The following is a 17,665-nucleotide window of genomic DNA, read 5'->3' as shown; positions in this document are numbered from 1 at the left end:
CCCGCTATCACGAATGGTCACACTGACCCCATCACATGACTTCATGTCAGGCAGGTCAGCTCTGGACCCATTGTGGCATTCTGCAGTAATGTAACCGCAATTTGTGGATTTTTTTGGTTTCTGGCACTTTTTTGTCAATTTACCACACCCATTTAAATTAGACCTAATGATCACAGTGTTTGCTTAACCACCACCATGAAAAAGACTTCCTGTTATCTGGGTGCCTCGACATACGACCAGATTTGCAGTCCCAATTACAGACATAAGTTGAGGCCAACCTGTAAAGCTTTGAAATATCCCTAATTAACAACCAATGATTGAGACATTAAAGAATATATAATAGGCCACTGTAGCTACAATATGAGCTGAACAGTCCCATGATCATATAAGTAAAGCTATATATTTCGGTAAATGTACCGAAAATGTAAAATACCATAAATTAATTGTTTATGTTTATTGGACATTAAAATGTAAGCCTTTAATTAGTTTAATCAATGTTATTGTGTTAGGAAAAATATATTGAAAATATACATTTTTAAATATTGAATATTAAAATAATGGAAGGGATGTATATTTAAAATAGGCTTTAGACATAATCATATGGCTTAAAAATTTGTGATTTTGAATTCTACACCAAAACCCAAGAATTTATCATAAAGGGAGAGAAACTAGAGTTACTGAGCAAGGGTATAGGGGGAAAAAAACCACAGTAGTTTATAATGAACAGTGTGAATTTGCAATATCTTGGGTTAATGGTCATGCATTCATACTGTTTATGAATTTATTCTTTATCAAAGTAATGAGAAGTCTGAGCAATACGGATCTATGTGGCCAAAGTTTCAAGGTGCATATAACTATAAACCTATAGACTTTTTTTTTGCCAAATATATGCTTGTGTGTTTTCATATAAATAGCTGTATAAAGGTAAAGGTTCCCTTCACACATATGTGCTAGTCGTTTCAAACTCTAGAAGGCAGTGCTCATCTCCGTTTCAAAACTGAAGAGCCAGCGCTGACCGAAGCGTCTCCATGATCATGTGGCCAGCATGACTAAATGCCAAAGGCGCACAGAATGCTGTTACCTTCCCATCAAAAGTGGTTCCTATTTTTTCTACTTGCATTTTTACAAGCTTTAGAACCGCTAGTTGGCAGAAGCTGGGACAAGTAAATGGGAGCTCACTCCATTACGCGGTGGTAGGGATTCGAACCACCGAACTGCTGACCTTTCTGATCGACAAGCTCAGTGTCTTAGCCACTGAGCCACCACGTCCCTATAAATAGCTGTATAAGCCTGTGAGAATGTTTCTTGTTAACAAGGGGTGTCAAAAAACCAAATGGCATTGCCTTCTGGGAAGAACATCATAACAAGCTGAGAAACCAAATTAGTCCCATTTCTGATCGGAGAAGGAGCAAATTCTCCATGCTAGAAAGTACATTTGGTTCCAAATGTTGATTTCCTCAGTCTGAGTAAACTTAAAGGAGCATTTCTTGCCTTCATCCTTTAGTTGGAGCCAAGTGTTGCCGATTTCTATATATTCAAGTTGAATTAAGCTGGGTCCAAATGATCGTACAGTACTTATTTCTTCTATTGTTTCAGAAGGATTATTTTAAAAAATGAGGTTTAAATATAAAAACAAAACCCCACAATTTTTTTAAAAAAAGTTATTTCGACAAAACATTTGAAGTAAGCTGATGCAGAAGTTGGACAAAGGCATGTAAGCTTGCATTTATTTTAGCAGTTTTAAAGGCACATTTAAAGTAAGTATGGTTTCAACTTCTCAGCAGATAATGGGTTTTCTTTTTTCTGTTCCTTGAGCCTCCTCTCATGAACAGGCACTCTTATAGGCAATTTGTATGTCCCTGTCCTTCTCTCTATAAGGGAAAAAATCAAACACACGTTGTTAGGTTATGCTAGCATGTATTGGAGTAGGTACTGCAAAGATCTCTTTTCTTTCATCGCTATCAGGAGAATGTTAATAGGCTTTTCATAGGAGATAAAACTAGCTTTGCAATCAAATTTTGCTACATTCTATATGCTCCCTCAGAAAGCAAAAAAAGGCAATTATTTTCCTCTTATTTTCAATTATTTCAATTAATAATTATTTTCAATTATTATGAGTTAGATGCTTTCATAATTGTTTCTGTAACTACATTGCTCAGTCAGTTCAAAAATTATGGAGCAGAAAGACTATGAGAGTTTTTAAAGAAAAACTGAGAACATATTCAGCTGGATAGTTTTTACATAGGACCAGAGGAGAACTCTGAGAGGGAAGGTGGAGACAGAATAAATTTGACAAGTGGAATCAACAATTTATGGAAACATTATTTTTTGGTGTTAGAATTGCAAACTGGATTGGAAATTGATATAAATTACCTACCGCATTTTTCAGAGTATAAGACACACCTTCCCCCCCCCCCCAAAAGAATGTGGAAATGTTGGTGCATCTTATACACTGAATACAGCCATTTTTGGCCTCCCGAAGCTCCACCCCCACATCCCATTTTTGCAGAAAAATGGGCCGTTTTCCACAAAAATCGAAGCTTTTTTGCCTTCCCTCAGCCCCCAGCAGCACTCTTACAGGGCTGGGGCAAAGCAAAAACGCCCCCGGTTTTGCAAAAAAAATGGGCAAAAAGTGGGCCGTTTTTCACAGAAACTGAGGCTTTTTTTTCCTTCCCTCAGCCGCCAACAGGCTTCAGCAGGGCTGGGGCAAGGCAAAAACGGGGACGTTTTTTGCATTGCTCCTGTCCTGCTGAAGCATGAAGAGTGCTGCTGTGGGCTGAAGGAAGGCAAAGCCTTTTTTTCTTACTTACTTCTTCGAAATCTTGGTGCGTCTTATACCCTGGTGCGCCTTAGTCCAAAAAATACGATAATTAGTGTATGTTATCCTACTATAAATGATCTGTTTGATTTACACTGTAAAAACACAAACTTTATTTGTGAAGATTGTATTATTTGTATATTCTCCCCTCAAAGTCAAACATTATTAAAATAATATTTTTAATACAAGATCCTGTAAAGACCCCCATAAGAAAGAAATAAAACAACAGAATGGTTATTTCTAGGTAAATATCTAACTCTTGGAAATAGCCAATACCGAATACTATCCGAGAAATAACTGGTTTCACAATTTTGTGACTCTCTCCTGTCTATAAATGTTGGTCAGATGTTATATTCTTCCAGAATGGAAGAATCATTCGCTTCCCAATAGCTTTTCAGAGGGGCTGAGAGATAGGAAGTTGAAACGAAGTAAGTGATTAAGCACAGATGCCTCAATTGATTTTATAAAGTTCATGCCACCTTACATAAAGAATTATCTTCTAATTTCAAATTACCTGTTTGTCATACAAAGCATACATTCATTTGCATATGTTTCTCCATCAGTTCCGCAAACTGGATTAAAATTCCTTGGGCATCCAGGCAGGGTGTACAAGTTACACTGAGGCTAGAAGTAGACAAATATACCAATATATTACTCAAATTCATATTTTAAAATGTTTCAACATTGTAGTTTAAGTATGTTTGGGTGAATATATATATATATATATATATATATATATATATATATATATATATATATATATATATATATATATATATATATATATATATATATATATATATATATATATATATATATATATATATATATATATATATATATATATATATATATATATATTGAAAATATTGGTTTCAATTTACCCTATAGCACAAAAACTATCCATTTTCATAAAGAACAAATATCAATTCACATAACTTAAAATGATAGACCAGTTGCCAAGTGGCTCCGTGTAAAATAAGGCCCAAAACAGCAGTACTGTAAAAAATTCACAATCTAATAACTTATTATGTTTGATCCAGATCTGGACACTAGTGATGAAATCAAGGAATTCAATATGTGAAGACTTGTTTAAAAAAAAGATTTAAAAGAAATGTTATATCACAAAGAATTTCATCTATTTCAGCCACTTCAGACTGCAAATCTTCTTGCTCTACTTTAAACGTAAAAAGTTCAAAAAAAGTCTAATTTCGTGTTCAACGTGTTTAATACTGAAAAGATTCAAATAATTTAAATGAAGTGGATATATGTTATTCTTTAAATATAGCTATTGGCTTTTAATTCATGCAATTTGACACTTTTACAATAGATTGAACTCTGTAGGTATTTTCTTGCAGTATAAAATATTTTAGATTCTCTCATTGAGAAAAAAGCATTAATCAAAAGGTACACTTTGGAAATACATTTTGTTTGCTATAATTATAACCCACTCACTTCTGGTAAAACTACAAGCCTTTGAAATACAATCTCTGAAATAAAAGAACTTCAGAAACCAGGAGACTGAGTTCTAGTCCTGCCTTAGACCCAAAAGTCAGCCTGACTTTGGGCAAATCACCCTCTCTCAGCCCAACTCACTCACAGGAGTGTTATTAAGGGGGAAAATAGGAGGAAGGAGTGTCAAATATGTTCACCCCTGTGAGTTATTTGTAAAAATATTAGAAATGGGATAGATATAAATAAATAACACATTTAGCTAGTGACATTTTTATAAAATAAGCCTGATTAAGCAAAAACAAATTAGATATTTAACATATTAAAATGCTCCTGAGAGCCATTCAATGTAAAAGTTCACTGTGAAATTATTAACAAGCGTGATAAAATTCTTTTAGGAGTATCAAAACTTAAGAACTGGGCAGCAACTTCCCCTCCATTATAAGTACAATTCCCTATGCTTTGGCTATGGAGATCAAATTCTTCCTTCTTTTATAATTTTTTCTTGTATTTCAGTGACTTCCAAATGGTCATCTTAGATTTCTAATTAACATTTCAACATCAAATGATTTTTCTTAAAATTTGATGTTGAAGTAAATAGAGAGGACAAAAGGAGGAAACTACAAAGTCCAAACTTTCAACCATGTCTCTTGTTTGGATGAGATTCTAAACAAAAACCTAGTTGGTAATGAAAGCCTAAGTCTAATATTTATATAGAATAGTATATCTACAGCTAAGCATAGTGAAAACATTCCTTATATCTGCCCTTCGTGAAAAACCATAATTTTCTAACCCAATAATGTTGTGCAAAATGCACAACTCCATATGACATTTAAAACTGAAGATTGGGACGCGGAAGGCTAGCCTTCATTTTCAAAAGAGGGCTAGCATTCATTTTCAAAGGAGGAAAGATGTTGCCTAAAACGCTTTTCATTTCTGGTAGGATTTAGTTTCCAAATTGTTTTTTTTTCCTGTGCAGCTAACATACCCCAGAAACATTTTGGTTCATGTTTACTCTCTGCGGACTATAGTTTGAAGCCCGCAAACTCCAACATCACTTTTGGGCATAAGGTAAACAGATTATTTCCTTTCTCAGCTGCAAAGCTTTCCAGCAGTTCTGTGAACTTTCTAATTATGGGCAGAAACTTTCTGATCGAAAAGAGGGAAGCTTCTTAGCTGAGCTCTGACTTCTATTTTGACTCCCTGATAGCTCCCAGCACAAAAAGCCTGTCCCCATTGCCATCCAGGTGGCTCAAACAGCACACACACACAGACACCCCCCCCCCCCTGGGCTTGCTGCAGGATGAGCCAGCAACCCTACTTCGAAATTAACTTTTTAATGAATTTTGCCAATTACAAGGTAACTCTTGAGATGAGAAGACCTTGCTGATTCCTTGGACTCTCAATACTCACATCTGTGCTACTTGTCGCAAGAGAAAGCATCAACAGGAGTCCTGGGGTGCGGATGGAGGAAAAGAAGGGATGGAGAGGTTACTAGGGGAGATCAAAGTCTCGCACAAATAATTGCCATGATTACTGTACCACACTCCCTGGAGTCCCCCCCCCCTCGGTACCCCCACGGAGAGAGCACTGCCAAGGATGTCCCCTGTGCCCTCGGACAGAGACTTGATGCAAAGGAAAGCATCACGGGAGGCGCAAAGGGATTAACGTTTCAACGGCGGCCGGGGTTTGCTGGAAGCAGAGCAGCTGGGAAAAGCCGGCCACCCGCTTCCCACGTTCGAGCGGGGAGGGAGAGACTCGCGGCGGTACCTGCCAGCGCCCACAGCAGCCGCACCATCAGCTTCTTCATGATGGGAAAGGGAGAGAGACGGGGAAAAAGCAAACGCCTGGCGAGATGCGCTCGCCGCTCCAGTTATAGCGTGCGCCTGGAGAGGCCACACCCCCTGCCATCGGCACAACGACGGTTCCGCCCACCTGCTCCCCCGAGCGCTCCGCCTCCTCTGGGCGCGTGCGCAGTGAGTTGGCTGGGTGGGTGTGCGCCTAATACCGGTGGTTCAATGCGCTGTCGAGTTGCAAGAATAGGGTAGGGTTAGCGTAGAATTAGAATAGAGTAGGGAATGGTAGAAATTAGAATAGGATAGAATAGAATAGAATAGAATAGAATAGAATAGACTGGAAGGGATCTTGGAGGTTCTCCTGCCCAAGCAGGAGAACCTGTACCAATTTAGATAAGTGACTGTCTAGACCAGTGGTTCCCAACGTGGGGCCCACTCCCCACAGGGGGGCAATTTGATTTTCAATGGGGGCAATTTGAACCTTGTTTAAACCAAGTTAATGGTCTTTTAGGCTTCCTCAGCATGAGTAGAGTTCACTTTTTGAGTAAAGTAAGAATTATATGTCAGCAGGGGGGCATCAGGATTTTAGAGATGCTTAGGAGGGGCATGGCCAAAAAAAGGTTGGGAACCACTGCTTAGACTCTTCTTAAAAACCTCCAGTGTTGGAGTGCCCACAATTACTGGAGACATACTGTTCCACTGGTTAGTTGTCCTCACTGTAAAGAAGTTTCTCCTTAATTCCAGGTTGCTTCTCTTCTTGGTTAGTTTCCACCCATTGCTTCTTGTCCTGCCTTCGGGTGCTTTGTAGAATAATTTGACCCTCTCTTCTTTGTGGCAGCCCCTCAAATACCAGAATACTGCTATCGTGTCACCCCTAATTCTTCTTTTCTTCAGACTAGCCAAACCCAAATCCTGCAACTGTTCTTTGTATGTTTTAGTCTCCAGGCCTTTGATCATCTTAATTGCTCTTCTCTGAACTTTTTTTTCAAAATCTCAATATCTTTTTTGTAGTAGGGTGACCAAACTTGGTTGCAATATTCTAGGTGTGGCCTTATTAAGGATTTATAAAGTGTTACTAGAGAGAGTCTCGATGATTCCATTGACGTATATCATTATCCAAGAATGCTGGCATTCATTTTCAAAGGACAGAAATGGCTATACAAATTCAAACCGGGCTGATCGAATGTCGAAATAATGGGGTTTTTTCAAAAGCAGCTACCACACCCTCCTGTGCCTGTATTGCAAATGGGTAGGTGGGTGGGGCAATTCCACCTTTGCATCCTGCGAAATAGAAAACCAGCTCTTGAGGTATTCACTACAGGTAGTCCTCAACTTACAACCACAATGGAACACAAAATTTTTATTATATGATCAGTGGGATCAGAGATGCAGACTTGGAAGGATAATATGGACTGGCAGCTTCAGCAGCTTAGAAATGCAGTCACTGTGATCTTTATACTCTTCAAACGAGGTATGCAATCTGCTGCTTAGGCTGTTCCTGGATTCCATATGGCATTTCTTTAAAAGGCATAGAAAAGTTGGTAAATAAATTTCAGCTTACCATTTCATTGGTATGTGACATCAATTGCCAGTAGGAAAAGATCACAAGAAATCTAAGAAATTTTAGTAAACAGTCAGTAGCTGTGCAAGTTTCATTATTTTGGTACATTTTGGGGGCAGAGGTGTGGGGAGGAGAAGATAAAAATGTCATTCCTGATCAATATGAAATATATTGTTTACACTTGTCTGAAGAGTTCCAAGTCCAACACTTATCTAGGTGATAAAATGATCAAGGTTAATTTCCATTATGCTGTTACCTATTCATTCCCAAGTCCAACCACTTTGTGCAGAAACCTTCAGACGATCTCTTGCAGGCAAGCTTATTTCTTTGGGCCATTAATCCCACCAAATTTTATAGAATCAAGATTGGAGGGGATCTTGGAAGTTTCTAGTCTAACCTCTTGCCCTAGGCTAGGGGGAGTTTGTCATCCTGCATATGGTTTATAATAAATACGTGCATTCTCACCTTTGTTTAATTTGGCTAATTTAAAAGTTGCAATTGAACAAAAGGGAAGTCCCAATGATTTCAAAAAGAGACTTACAGTAAGTATCCCATCAAATTCACAAGTGAAGCAATGGAGAATCAGTGACTCATTAGTGGTTGCTGAATGACAGTTCCCAAATGTTGTCCAAGCTTGGTGAGACTGCTGGGAATTATAATTATCCAATTTATGAAAAGTCACAGATCCCATGCCTGCTAAGGACTTGCTTCAAATATATGTAAAAATCATGGGCAGCTCTTGTCATCCACTGGTACATAAAGTAAAAGACACAGGGAAGCAATTGTACTATCATGAGAAGGAACCTCAGAGAAGCAAAGAAACTATTCACAAGAGTAGTTATTTACAGCAACAGTGTGCAATTAAACATTGCTTAGGTAATAAGCAGGTAATAAGCACCTGCTGTTGGAGAGGAAGCAATGCAAGCCTAAATAAATCAAATTGGACTTCCGCGTAAATTCTTGTTTAATTTTATGCTACAATCTCCTTTTGTAATTCTTTTGTTAAAGGATTAAAGCTTTCAAAGCAGCAGAATATCCCAGGAATTTGAAATGTTCTTGCCCTAATTACTGAATGTTGATAACATCTCTAATCTTTAAGCTTGGGTCTCTTTGTTATTTTATTTTATTTCATTTTATTTTTGCAAATGTATGACTTTTCTTCCCTAGGCCAATTAGGAGAAGGCTAAGTTGACAGGTGTTTCTTATTTACTTACTTTAAATGAAAAGATATATCAGTGTAGACAAATGATCAAAGTTACACAATTGACATGCAATTTAACCTTAATAAAAGATTAACCATACCAGACAAAGTGCATTGAGTTATTATTGTCATGATACAAAAAGAATAGAAATCTTGGAACTTTATGCCAAAATCTCCACTGTATTGTTATTTGTTAGTACTAAACAAAGGATAAAAAATTAAGCAGAGGAAAAAACCTCTACTAAAGTAATATAGACAAATATTTGTTTTGCAATTCTCTCCTCTTTTGTACTCCAACTAAAACATAACTATAAACATAGACTTTAGAAACCGTACTCTTTTTTTTTTTTTTTTTTTTTGTAATAAAATTTTATTGGTTTTTCAAAATTTATAGGGAAAAGGGTAAATGGACAGGTATACAAATTTTGGCAGTTGCAAAGTGTGTGAGGCCCCCCTCCCTCCATACCCATAGCGTACATTTATATATAATGCATTAGTATATAATTGATTATAATCAGCATATTAGTTCTATTATTAAATTCAATCAAATTAAACATTACAATATAAAATCCAAATATAATTCCATTTTCACTTTCGGTCAATTTATAATAATATGATTTTCATATTTATTTCTGTGATCTGAGTCTTCTTGCTATTGCCCCATCTCCCTCCACTGGCAGAGCTCTGGCCCCTCCCGTGTCCTGCGTGTCCGTTGTAGTGTCTGGTGGTTTCTCTAGGAGTGTTTTATTTTTTTCCATAAAGGCCTGCGCCTCTATGGGTGAATTAATTCTGATTCTTGTCTCCTCCCAGAATATCAGCATACCTTCAGGCATCAACCATCTAAACCACACCCCTTTCTGGTATAATTTATTCGCTAATTGCGAATAATTTTTTCTTTTTTCTCTAATCTTCTTAGGGATCTGCTTCAGAATGGTTATCTCCATATCATGATATGTCAATGCTTGCCCCCTTTGTACACCCAGAATTTCATCTCTTGTGGTTTTTCTAAGGAATTTAATGTGAACCTCCCTGGGTACATTGTGTGTTCTAGCATAAGCTGAGTTCACTCTATAAACCAGATCTATATCCCACCCCATCTGTTGTTTTTCTTTGTGTGTATAGTCAGCCAGAATGTTTGTCATGATGTCCCTTATATTTTCCCCATCTTCTTCTATAACATTTTGAAATCTAAGATAATAGGACATTCTCTCAAATTCTAATTTCATCTGTTGGATGTCAAGATCTTTGTTCCCTTTCTGCACAGCTTCCACCCCCCCCCTCACCTCCTCCACCCCCCCTTCCACAAGATTCAGTCTTTGTGAGTTCTTATATATTTGGGCTTGATTTTCTTTAATTTCATCTTTCATTTCCCTTAACTGTTTCTTGATTTCCTCCTGGCCCTGTAGAATTTGTTGAAGCATTTGTTGAAAGTCCATCTCTGTAGTCTTATGTTGCATCAGTTCTGTTATCTTTGACTGTGTGGCTGGACTGGATGTTGCGGATGTTGGAGCAGAAGTGGCAAGGCCAGGTTTTCCAGGAGGAGGTCTTTTAGATGCCATCCTTTATAACGTTAAAAGTTCAGTCCAAATATGAAGTAAGCAGTTAGAAAAGAAGGGTAGCCAGGTGAATCCGGGAGCAGAATAACCAGGCAGAAGAGAATCTCTCCAATAAGTCTGGCAATAGATAGAAAATTTCCCCTAGAAGGTTAAAGAAATACCAATCCACAAGAGGTTCCTCTGGGAGACACGGAGACAAAGACCGGAAGCCTGAATTTTAAAGGTGGAGTCAGGTTTCAGAGTTCATAAAGACAACGGAAGTGTGCCATCTTGCCCTGCCAGTTTTGGGCACAGAGGCGTAACAAAGTTTTAAAAAGTTCCAAAAGTCCTCAAATCATTGTAATATGTAAAATTAAATTGAAAAGAAAATCATCTCAGCCTAAGTGAGGCTTCATTCGTTGGCTCTCCCCCCTCCTCCTTCCCCGGGGGCTGAGAGCAAAATTGTTTCTTGCCGCTTGTCCAAGGGGGGGGGGAAAACCCCCCTCCCTCCAGCCGCTCCTCCAAAATGCTCCGAAAGTTATTTTAAAGTTTTAAAAGCTGAATCAAATCTTCATGCAAAGTAAGGGATGAAGAGAGAGGCAACCTCACCGCACCGCAGCTGCTTCCTTCAATTGTAGCATTCTCCAGTCGGCTTGTAGCGAGGCGCGAGGCGTGGAAACGCGATGCGCCCTCCGAGCTTGCTCCCCGGTGCCTTGGGCGCGCGAGAGAGCTCCCGCCGGCTGCCGCCGCTGCAGGAGACCTCCGCGATGCCGCCCCTCCGGCAGGACCCCTCTGCGGGGTGTCCTGTGCCCCCCAAGGAGTGGGGAAGCCCACCGGGGAGCCGGAGCGGGCAAAGAGCTGCCCGTCGCCGCCGCCGCCGGAACCGGAACTCAGAGAAACCGTACTCTTAAATCATGGTTTCTTAAACATTTCTTTTCTCTCAGGACCCCTTGTCACTTTTACAAAACAGCTTTCATATGTACAAGTTTTATTAATTGGTATTTACCGCATTAAAAATTAAAATTGATACATTCGCCGCCACTAACACTTTGCTAAATTGTTTGTTGGAATTTTAATATTGTCTTATTTTTCATCATAGGATGGCAAATAATTTTGATTATGTGGACTCTGGGGAGGGTCTTGGAGGACTCCCAGAGACCCTAGGGCAGGTGTGTCCAAACTTGGCAACTTTAAGACTTGTGGACTTCAACTCCCAGAATTCCCCAGCCAGGGAGTTGAAGTCCACAAGTCTTAAAGTTGCCAAGTTTGGACACCCCTGCCCTAGGACCACACTTTAAGAAACCTGTTCTGTTTGTATTTTGCGCTGCGTCCTCAACTTACAATTCATTTAGTGATCGTTCAACGTTACAATGGCACTGAAAAAAGTGACTTATGATCCTTTTTCACACTTACAACTGTTGTAGCATCCCCATGATCAAAATTCATATGGCTGGCAACTAACTCCCATTTAAGATGGTTGCAGTTTCCCTGAGTTATATGATCCACTTTTGAAAACTACTGACAAGCAAAGTCAGTGGTGAAGCCAGATCCACTTAACAACTGTATCACTAACTTAAGAAATGCAATGATTCACTTAACAATTGTGGCAAGAAATGTCATAAAATGGGGCAAACTCACTTAAATGTTTCACTTAGCAACATGAATTTTGGGCTCAATTGTCATAAGTCAAGGACTACCTGTACGCAGGGAAAGCATTTTTGCTGAAGTTTAGCTAAACCTCTCTGATGTATATATACTGCTATGCAGATGTTTTGTATGCCACACTAGAGGATGGACAATCGAATGCACTCTTTAGCAAGAAAATTTGGTTGAACTCTAGGATGTGGTCCTTCTGTTTGTTGGAAAGCCTATTTTGATGGAAGCCAGAGCCAATCAGGAGGAGGCAGGGAGTCAATATGGCTTGAGCCTTGAGTTCAAATGCAGATGCTTGATTTTTAAAAACAATTAAATATTTAGATTAGAGCTCTGACATTTTAGAGCAGTTTATTTTCTTTTCATGTGGCATCAAGTTTTTACTTTATAATATATCTATGTCTATAGATTTCAAGAACTGGCTGCTCTGGATCTCTAAGATGACTTGTTTGTTTGTTTGTTTGTTTGTTTGTTTGTTTGTTTGGATTTATATGCCGCCCTTCTCCAAAAGGACTCAGGGCGGCGTACAACATTAAAAAACATACATCCCAAAAATTAAAAAAAAATTTAAATGCATATCCAAAAGTAATCAGCAGTTAAAGATTTGAGAGATGATTGCAAGCAAGAGAAACAACAACTATATATACCTGTTCACAATGAAATGAGGATCATCAGTGATAAATTGGAGTAGTTTCATTAGGGATATTTAATTAGTAAGAACAAAAAGGAGATACCTTCCTGTTGAAAAGTGCTCTGAAATTTGATAAGATCCGAGCTGAATTCACACAAATTTAACCCGCTGCATCTTCTAGAACTAAAAATTATATCTACAGATAGTCCTTGATTTATGACCACGGTTGAGCCCCAAATATCTGTTGCTAAGCAAAACAGTTGTTAAATGAATTTTGCCCCATTTTTTGATCTGTCTTGCCAAGTTTTTAAATGAATCACTGCAGTTAAGTTAGTAACACAGTTGTTAAGTGACTATTGCTTCCCCATTGACTTTACTTGTCAGAAGGTTATAAAAGGTGATCACATGACCCCGGGACACTGCAACGGTCATAAATATGAGCCAGTTGCCAAGTGTCTGAATTTTCATTACATGGCCATGGGGATGCTGGAAGAATCATGGATGTGAAAAACAGTCATAAGTTAGGTTTTTTCAGTGCCATTGTCATTTTGAATGGTCATTAAACAAATTGTTGTAAGTTGAGGACTACCCGTATAGGGGAGATTCCCTAGGAATGAAGTAGAATGTATAAAGCTAAGGTCATGGAAATCAACTGAGTAATTTATAAATTTGAACATAAAGTAGTGTTCTTCTTGTACAGTTGCCACTTGCATAGGAACTTTCTGGATTCTACTCAACTCATGAAAGTTATGTCCAAAGACAAAGGCGTAGACAAAATTGCCCACTTCTTATATGGTTGGATGGTCATTTGTAAATGAGAAACCTGAAGCCAATAATCATAGCTGTCTTTTTTCCACAAACCAGTTACTCTAATGCCAAATTACAGAGAAAGGCCAAGGATGCTATCATGCTAAATAACTAAACACATAAGAACAACTAATTGGAGCTTTCAGTGAATCCTCTTGAGGACTACTGGGTCTGTTTGTCTGAACATAAGAGTTGTACTTAAAGCTGTAGGCAATAAGGCACCTTGAGAAAGACAGTAACTCCCTCTATCAGGAAGTAAAGGGTCATATTTAGTCCTATACAAAGAAAACAGAAACAGATGCCAAAAAGCCGTAGAAACCAGATAGGAGTTCTGTAGAAATGATTTCATTCCCAGTGCTTTCTGGGAAATTTTGTTATCAAGGAATTCCCCCCCCCCCCCCCCCAGATCTTGAAATAACTTCTAAAAACAATTTATGTTCCTGGTTCAAATCTCTCAGTGAACTGCAGTAGACCTTGGCACAAGACCACACATGATTACTTCATGTACATATTGACTGCTCCTTTCATTTTCCCATGTTGGGTTAATTCTGCTTTTTGAAGATGGTGCCTCTGTGTATAAATATAGTTTGATCTGGGACACAAAGCATTATGTATTAGAATTTCTATTAGAGCTAGTGCCATGGAGCTGATCAATGCTGGGTTAAGATAAAGGAAGCTTAATTTCAAATTCAGATAATTTCTTTGGTGTCTTTGGGTCAATTGCCATTTCTCTGCCTAAACAACCACACAGATTAGCAGGTGATGATAACATTTGGAGGAGGGGATTGTGAGGGGAGAGAATCACCTATATACTGTACTGAGGTTCTTGGAGGAAGATGGAATGTTAACCACACTGACTGCAATACAATGAATAAATATTCCCATGTTCTTTTATTCTTGTCAGTTCCTTTAGCAAGGAACTGCACCTTTCAAGGCGTGATTTACATTGGGAAAAACAGCCATAAAGGTTATTTTTCCTCTCTCAGTTCTGGAATACCTCATCTCACTTCTCCTTTTCTAATTATGATGTTAAACAATAATAATAATAATCTGATCCCAGATCTCCATTGTTCAGTCTAATTTCTTTTTATGATATATAACATTTGTTTTATGGCACAATCTTATATTTTTGACAGATTCCTTATTGCCACCTTAGCTTATAATATCTGCATGTAAGTACTGGTGAATATTTAACTTTTCCTGTAATTATTTCTCAGGGCAATTACTCAGCCACACACTCCTATCTAAGGCCTTGCCACGGAGATGGAAACAATATGAAATGTATGGAGGAAGTAACATTAGGGCAAAGCATAACATCTTGGCAAGAGAAAAGCATTCCCAACCCTTTTCCTGTCCTCCCACAATCTTTGTCCCAGGGGACATAATCAATACAGAATATAACAGCAACAACATATCTGTACAATGCAACAATTGAATAGATTCATTTAGTCAAAGCTGGAATGTAGTCCCTTTAGAACATTGTCAATCAACATAATTTAACCAACTAATGTAAGCAGAGAAAACATATATTAGTAATCAGATAATTACCAAAAGTTGCCTTGTACCTTAATGATTCTAGAATTATTTCCTGGTGTATAAATGGTAACAAGAAAAGTAGCAGGCAAAGAGCAGCGAATAAAATTGTAAGCCAGGGGTGTCCAAACTTGGCAACTTTAAGACTTGTGGACTTCAACTCCCAGAATTCCCCAGCTGCTGGGGAATTCTGGGAGTTGAAGTCCACAAGTCTTAAAGTTGCCAAGTTTGGACACCCCTGTTGTAAGCTATAGGAACAGAGGAGTTCTTACACACACAGGCCTGTACGCATCCTTCTCTCAGTTAACATACAAAGTTTTGCTTTGACTCTGGTTTCATAACCTGAAAGTGTTGGATTCTGGCCAAGTTTAATCAATCAAAGTTTTCATCAAACTTGTTATGACATATTGTCACAGTTTAAAAGACAATTTGAGGGAGTGTCGAAGCTGTCCTTGGCCAGTTCTGGATCATAGAATTCCATTTCTTGATTCCTGATAATTTGATCTGTCACTCATAGCTTGATCTTCCCTTAATTTTGGTCACATTACTATTGTAATTCACTCTGTCTTGCTGTTGCATTTCTATGTACTTGTGCACTCAGCTGGATTATACACATGACATTACAGTGCACTGAACATTCAGCATACCATCCATTAAGCTCATCACCCACATGATGACTAAGGGAAGATTATTTGCTGGATATTCTGTTCGTGGGCGGATTCTCTATGGTTCAGTTAGCTCTTGGTTTCTATATGCCCAAAGTATCATTTCCAACAATTCAAAGCTGCTGAGAAGCAGTCAGTGGGAATAGGGCTACCCTTGAAAAAGATTTGGATGCTTCAGTACAGAATGTGCCTGTGCAGGCAATCTTGGGCAGGGATGGGTTTCTACTGATTTGGCCTGGTTTGGCCGAATCAGTAGTGGCATGCTGGCCTGGGGGGCAGAACCAGCAGTGACCCAGACTGGCCATGCCTCCGAATGGTTCCCTGGTCACCACAGTCGCCGCCACCATCTTGTTTTTGAGTTCTGCGCATGCGCAGAACAATTTCTATTGAATTTTGCATGCATAGCGCGCAACCAGCGCATGCACAAAGAGCGCCCACAAATGAACTGACAGTAACCCACCCCTGATCTTGGGCACCCAGACAGTAGCACATGTAAGACCTTTGCTGTATGAACTGCATTGGGCATCAGTTTCTTTCCATGGGACTAGGTTACCTAGTACAGAATCTACTTCTCCCCATCACATCAGCCCATCCCACCCAGTCAGGCAAGGAAGATACATTGCAGATCCCGTGAGCTAAAAAAATTTAACTGGCGGGGTCCAGGAAAAGACTTTTCTCTGCTGTTGCCCCTGTCCTGTGGAACATTCTGCTCCCAGAGGTGAGGTGATCCCCCCCCCCTGTACTTTCCTGGCTTTTCAGAAAGGTGTAAAAACATGGCTCCGTCTCCTTGCTTGGGGTTCACAGTGTGATCTAGTAGTTAAGGCCCCAAGCTAGAAAGTGGGAGATGGTTGTTCAACTCCTGCCTTAGTTATGAAAGCCAGATAGGTCAGGGGATTCTCAACCCCAGGGCCACAGATCACTACTGAGTCATAAGTCATTCAGAACCAGACCGCAAAAGTGTGCACATGCACCCACACTTCTGCAAGCAGTGGAGGAGTCTTTGTGTGTGTGTGCTCCATTTGTGCAAATGGAGCTGCACACATGAATGCCCTTGCTGGCCGCATGTGTGGAGCCATCCCCTCTCCCCCTCCCACCAGTCCGCACAGGCAGAAAGGCTGGGGAAACTCTGAGCAGGTGACCTTTGGCCAGGCACTCTCTCTCTCACCCCAACTCACCTCATGGATTTTTCTTTTGTGGGGAAAATAAGAGGAGGGAAGATGTGTTGCGTATCTTTGCTGCCTTGAGTTATTCGTAAAAACAATAATGGTGATATATAAACAAACAAAGAAAGAAATAGTTCCCTGAAAGCCCTCCTCCCACTTTTCGTTAACTTTTAACATTGAATTTTAATCATCCATATCTATATCTATATCTATATCTATATCTATATCTATATCTATATCTATATCTATATCTATATCTATATCTATATCTATATCTATATCTATATCTATATCTATATCTATATCTATATCTATATATCTATCTATCTAGCTAGCTAGCTATCATCTATCTATCATCTTTATCTATCTATCTATCTATCTATCTATCTATCTATCTATCTATCTATCTAGCTAGCTAGCTAGCTAGCTATCATCTATCTATCATCTTTATCTATCTATCTATCTATCTATCTATCTATCTATCTATCTATCTATCTATCTATCTATCAATCATCTATCTATCATCTCTATCTATCTATCTATCTATCTATCTATCTATCTATCTATCTATCTATCTATCTATCTATCTATCTATCTATCATCTATCTATATTACAATATGTATGTGTGTGTATATATATGTGTGTGTATGTATGTATGTGTGTATACACACACACAAACACACACACAAACACACATATATATATACATATACTGATTTTATATTTTAATACTTCTTTTGTACATCACCCAGAGACCCTCTGTGAGGGAAATAGGCAGTTCCCAAAAATAGATAGCTAGAAGATAGAAGAAAGGAGAGAGGAGAGAGAGGGGGGTGGGTGTCAAAGGAT

At 38.8% G+C, this 17,665-nt stretch overlaps 1 protein-coding gene across 1 annotated transcript; it reads right to left on the bottom strand.

Annotated features, from left to right (window-relative positions):
* Window positions 1–1,700: 1,700 nt before the first annotated feature.
* Window positions 1,701–6,157, bottom strand: SPINK2 (serine peptidase inhibitor Kazal type 2). The gene is made up of 4 exons (XM_081941162.1): window positions 6,041–6,157; window positions 5,684–5,724; window positions 3,333–3,442; window positions 1,701–1,871 (listed from the first exon to the last, which is right to left on the bottom strand). The coding sequence occupies exons 1-4, from the start codon at window positions 6,078–6,080 to the stop codon at window positions 1,823–1,825; spliced, it is 240 nt and encodes a 79-aa protein (XP_081797288.1). The 5' UTR covers window positions 6,081–6,157; the 3' UTR covers window positions 1,701–1,822.
* Window positions 6,158–17,665: the final 11,508 nt, after the last annotated feature.

The sequence above is a fragment of the Natrix helvetica genome (assembly GCF_964273705.1).
Source record: "Natrix helvetica genome assembly, chromosome: 2".
Taxonomy (NCBI): Eukaryota; Metazoa; Chordata; class Lepidosauria; order Squamata; family Natricidae; genus Natrix; species Natrix helvetica.
Note: the sequence above shows the minus strand (reverse complement) of the source record. Positions and strands in the feature narration are given on the sequence as shown.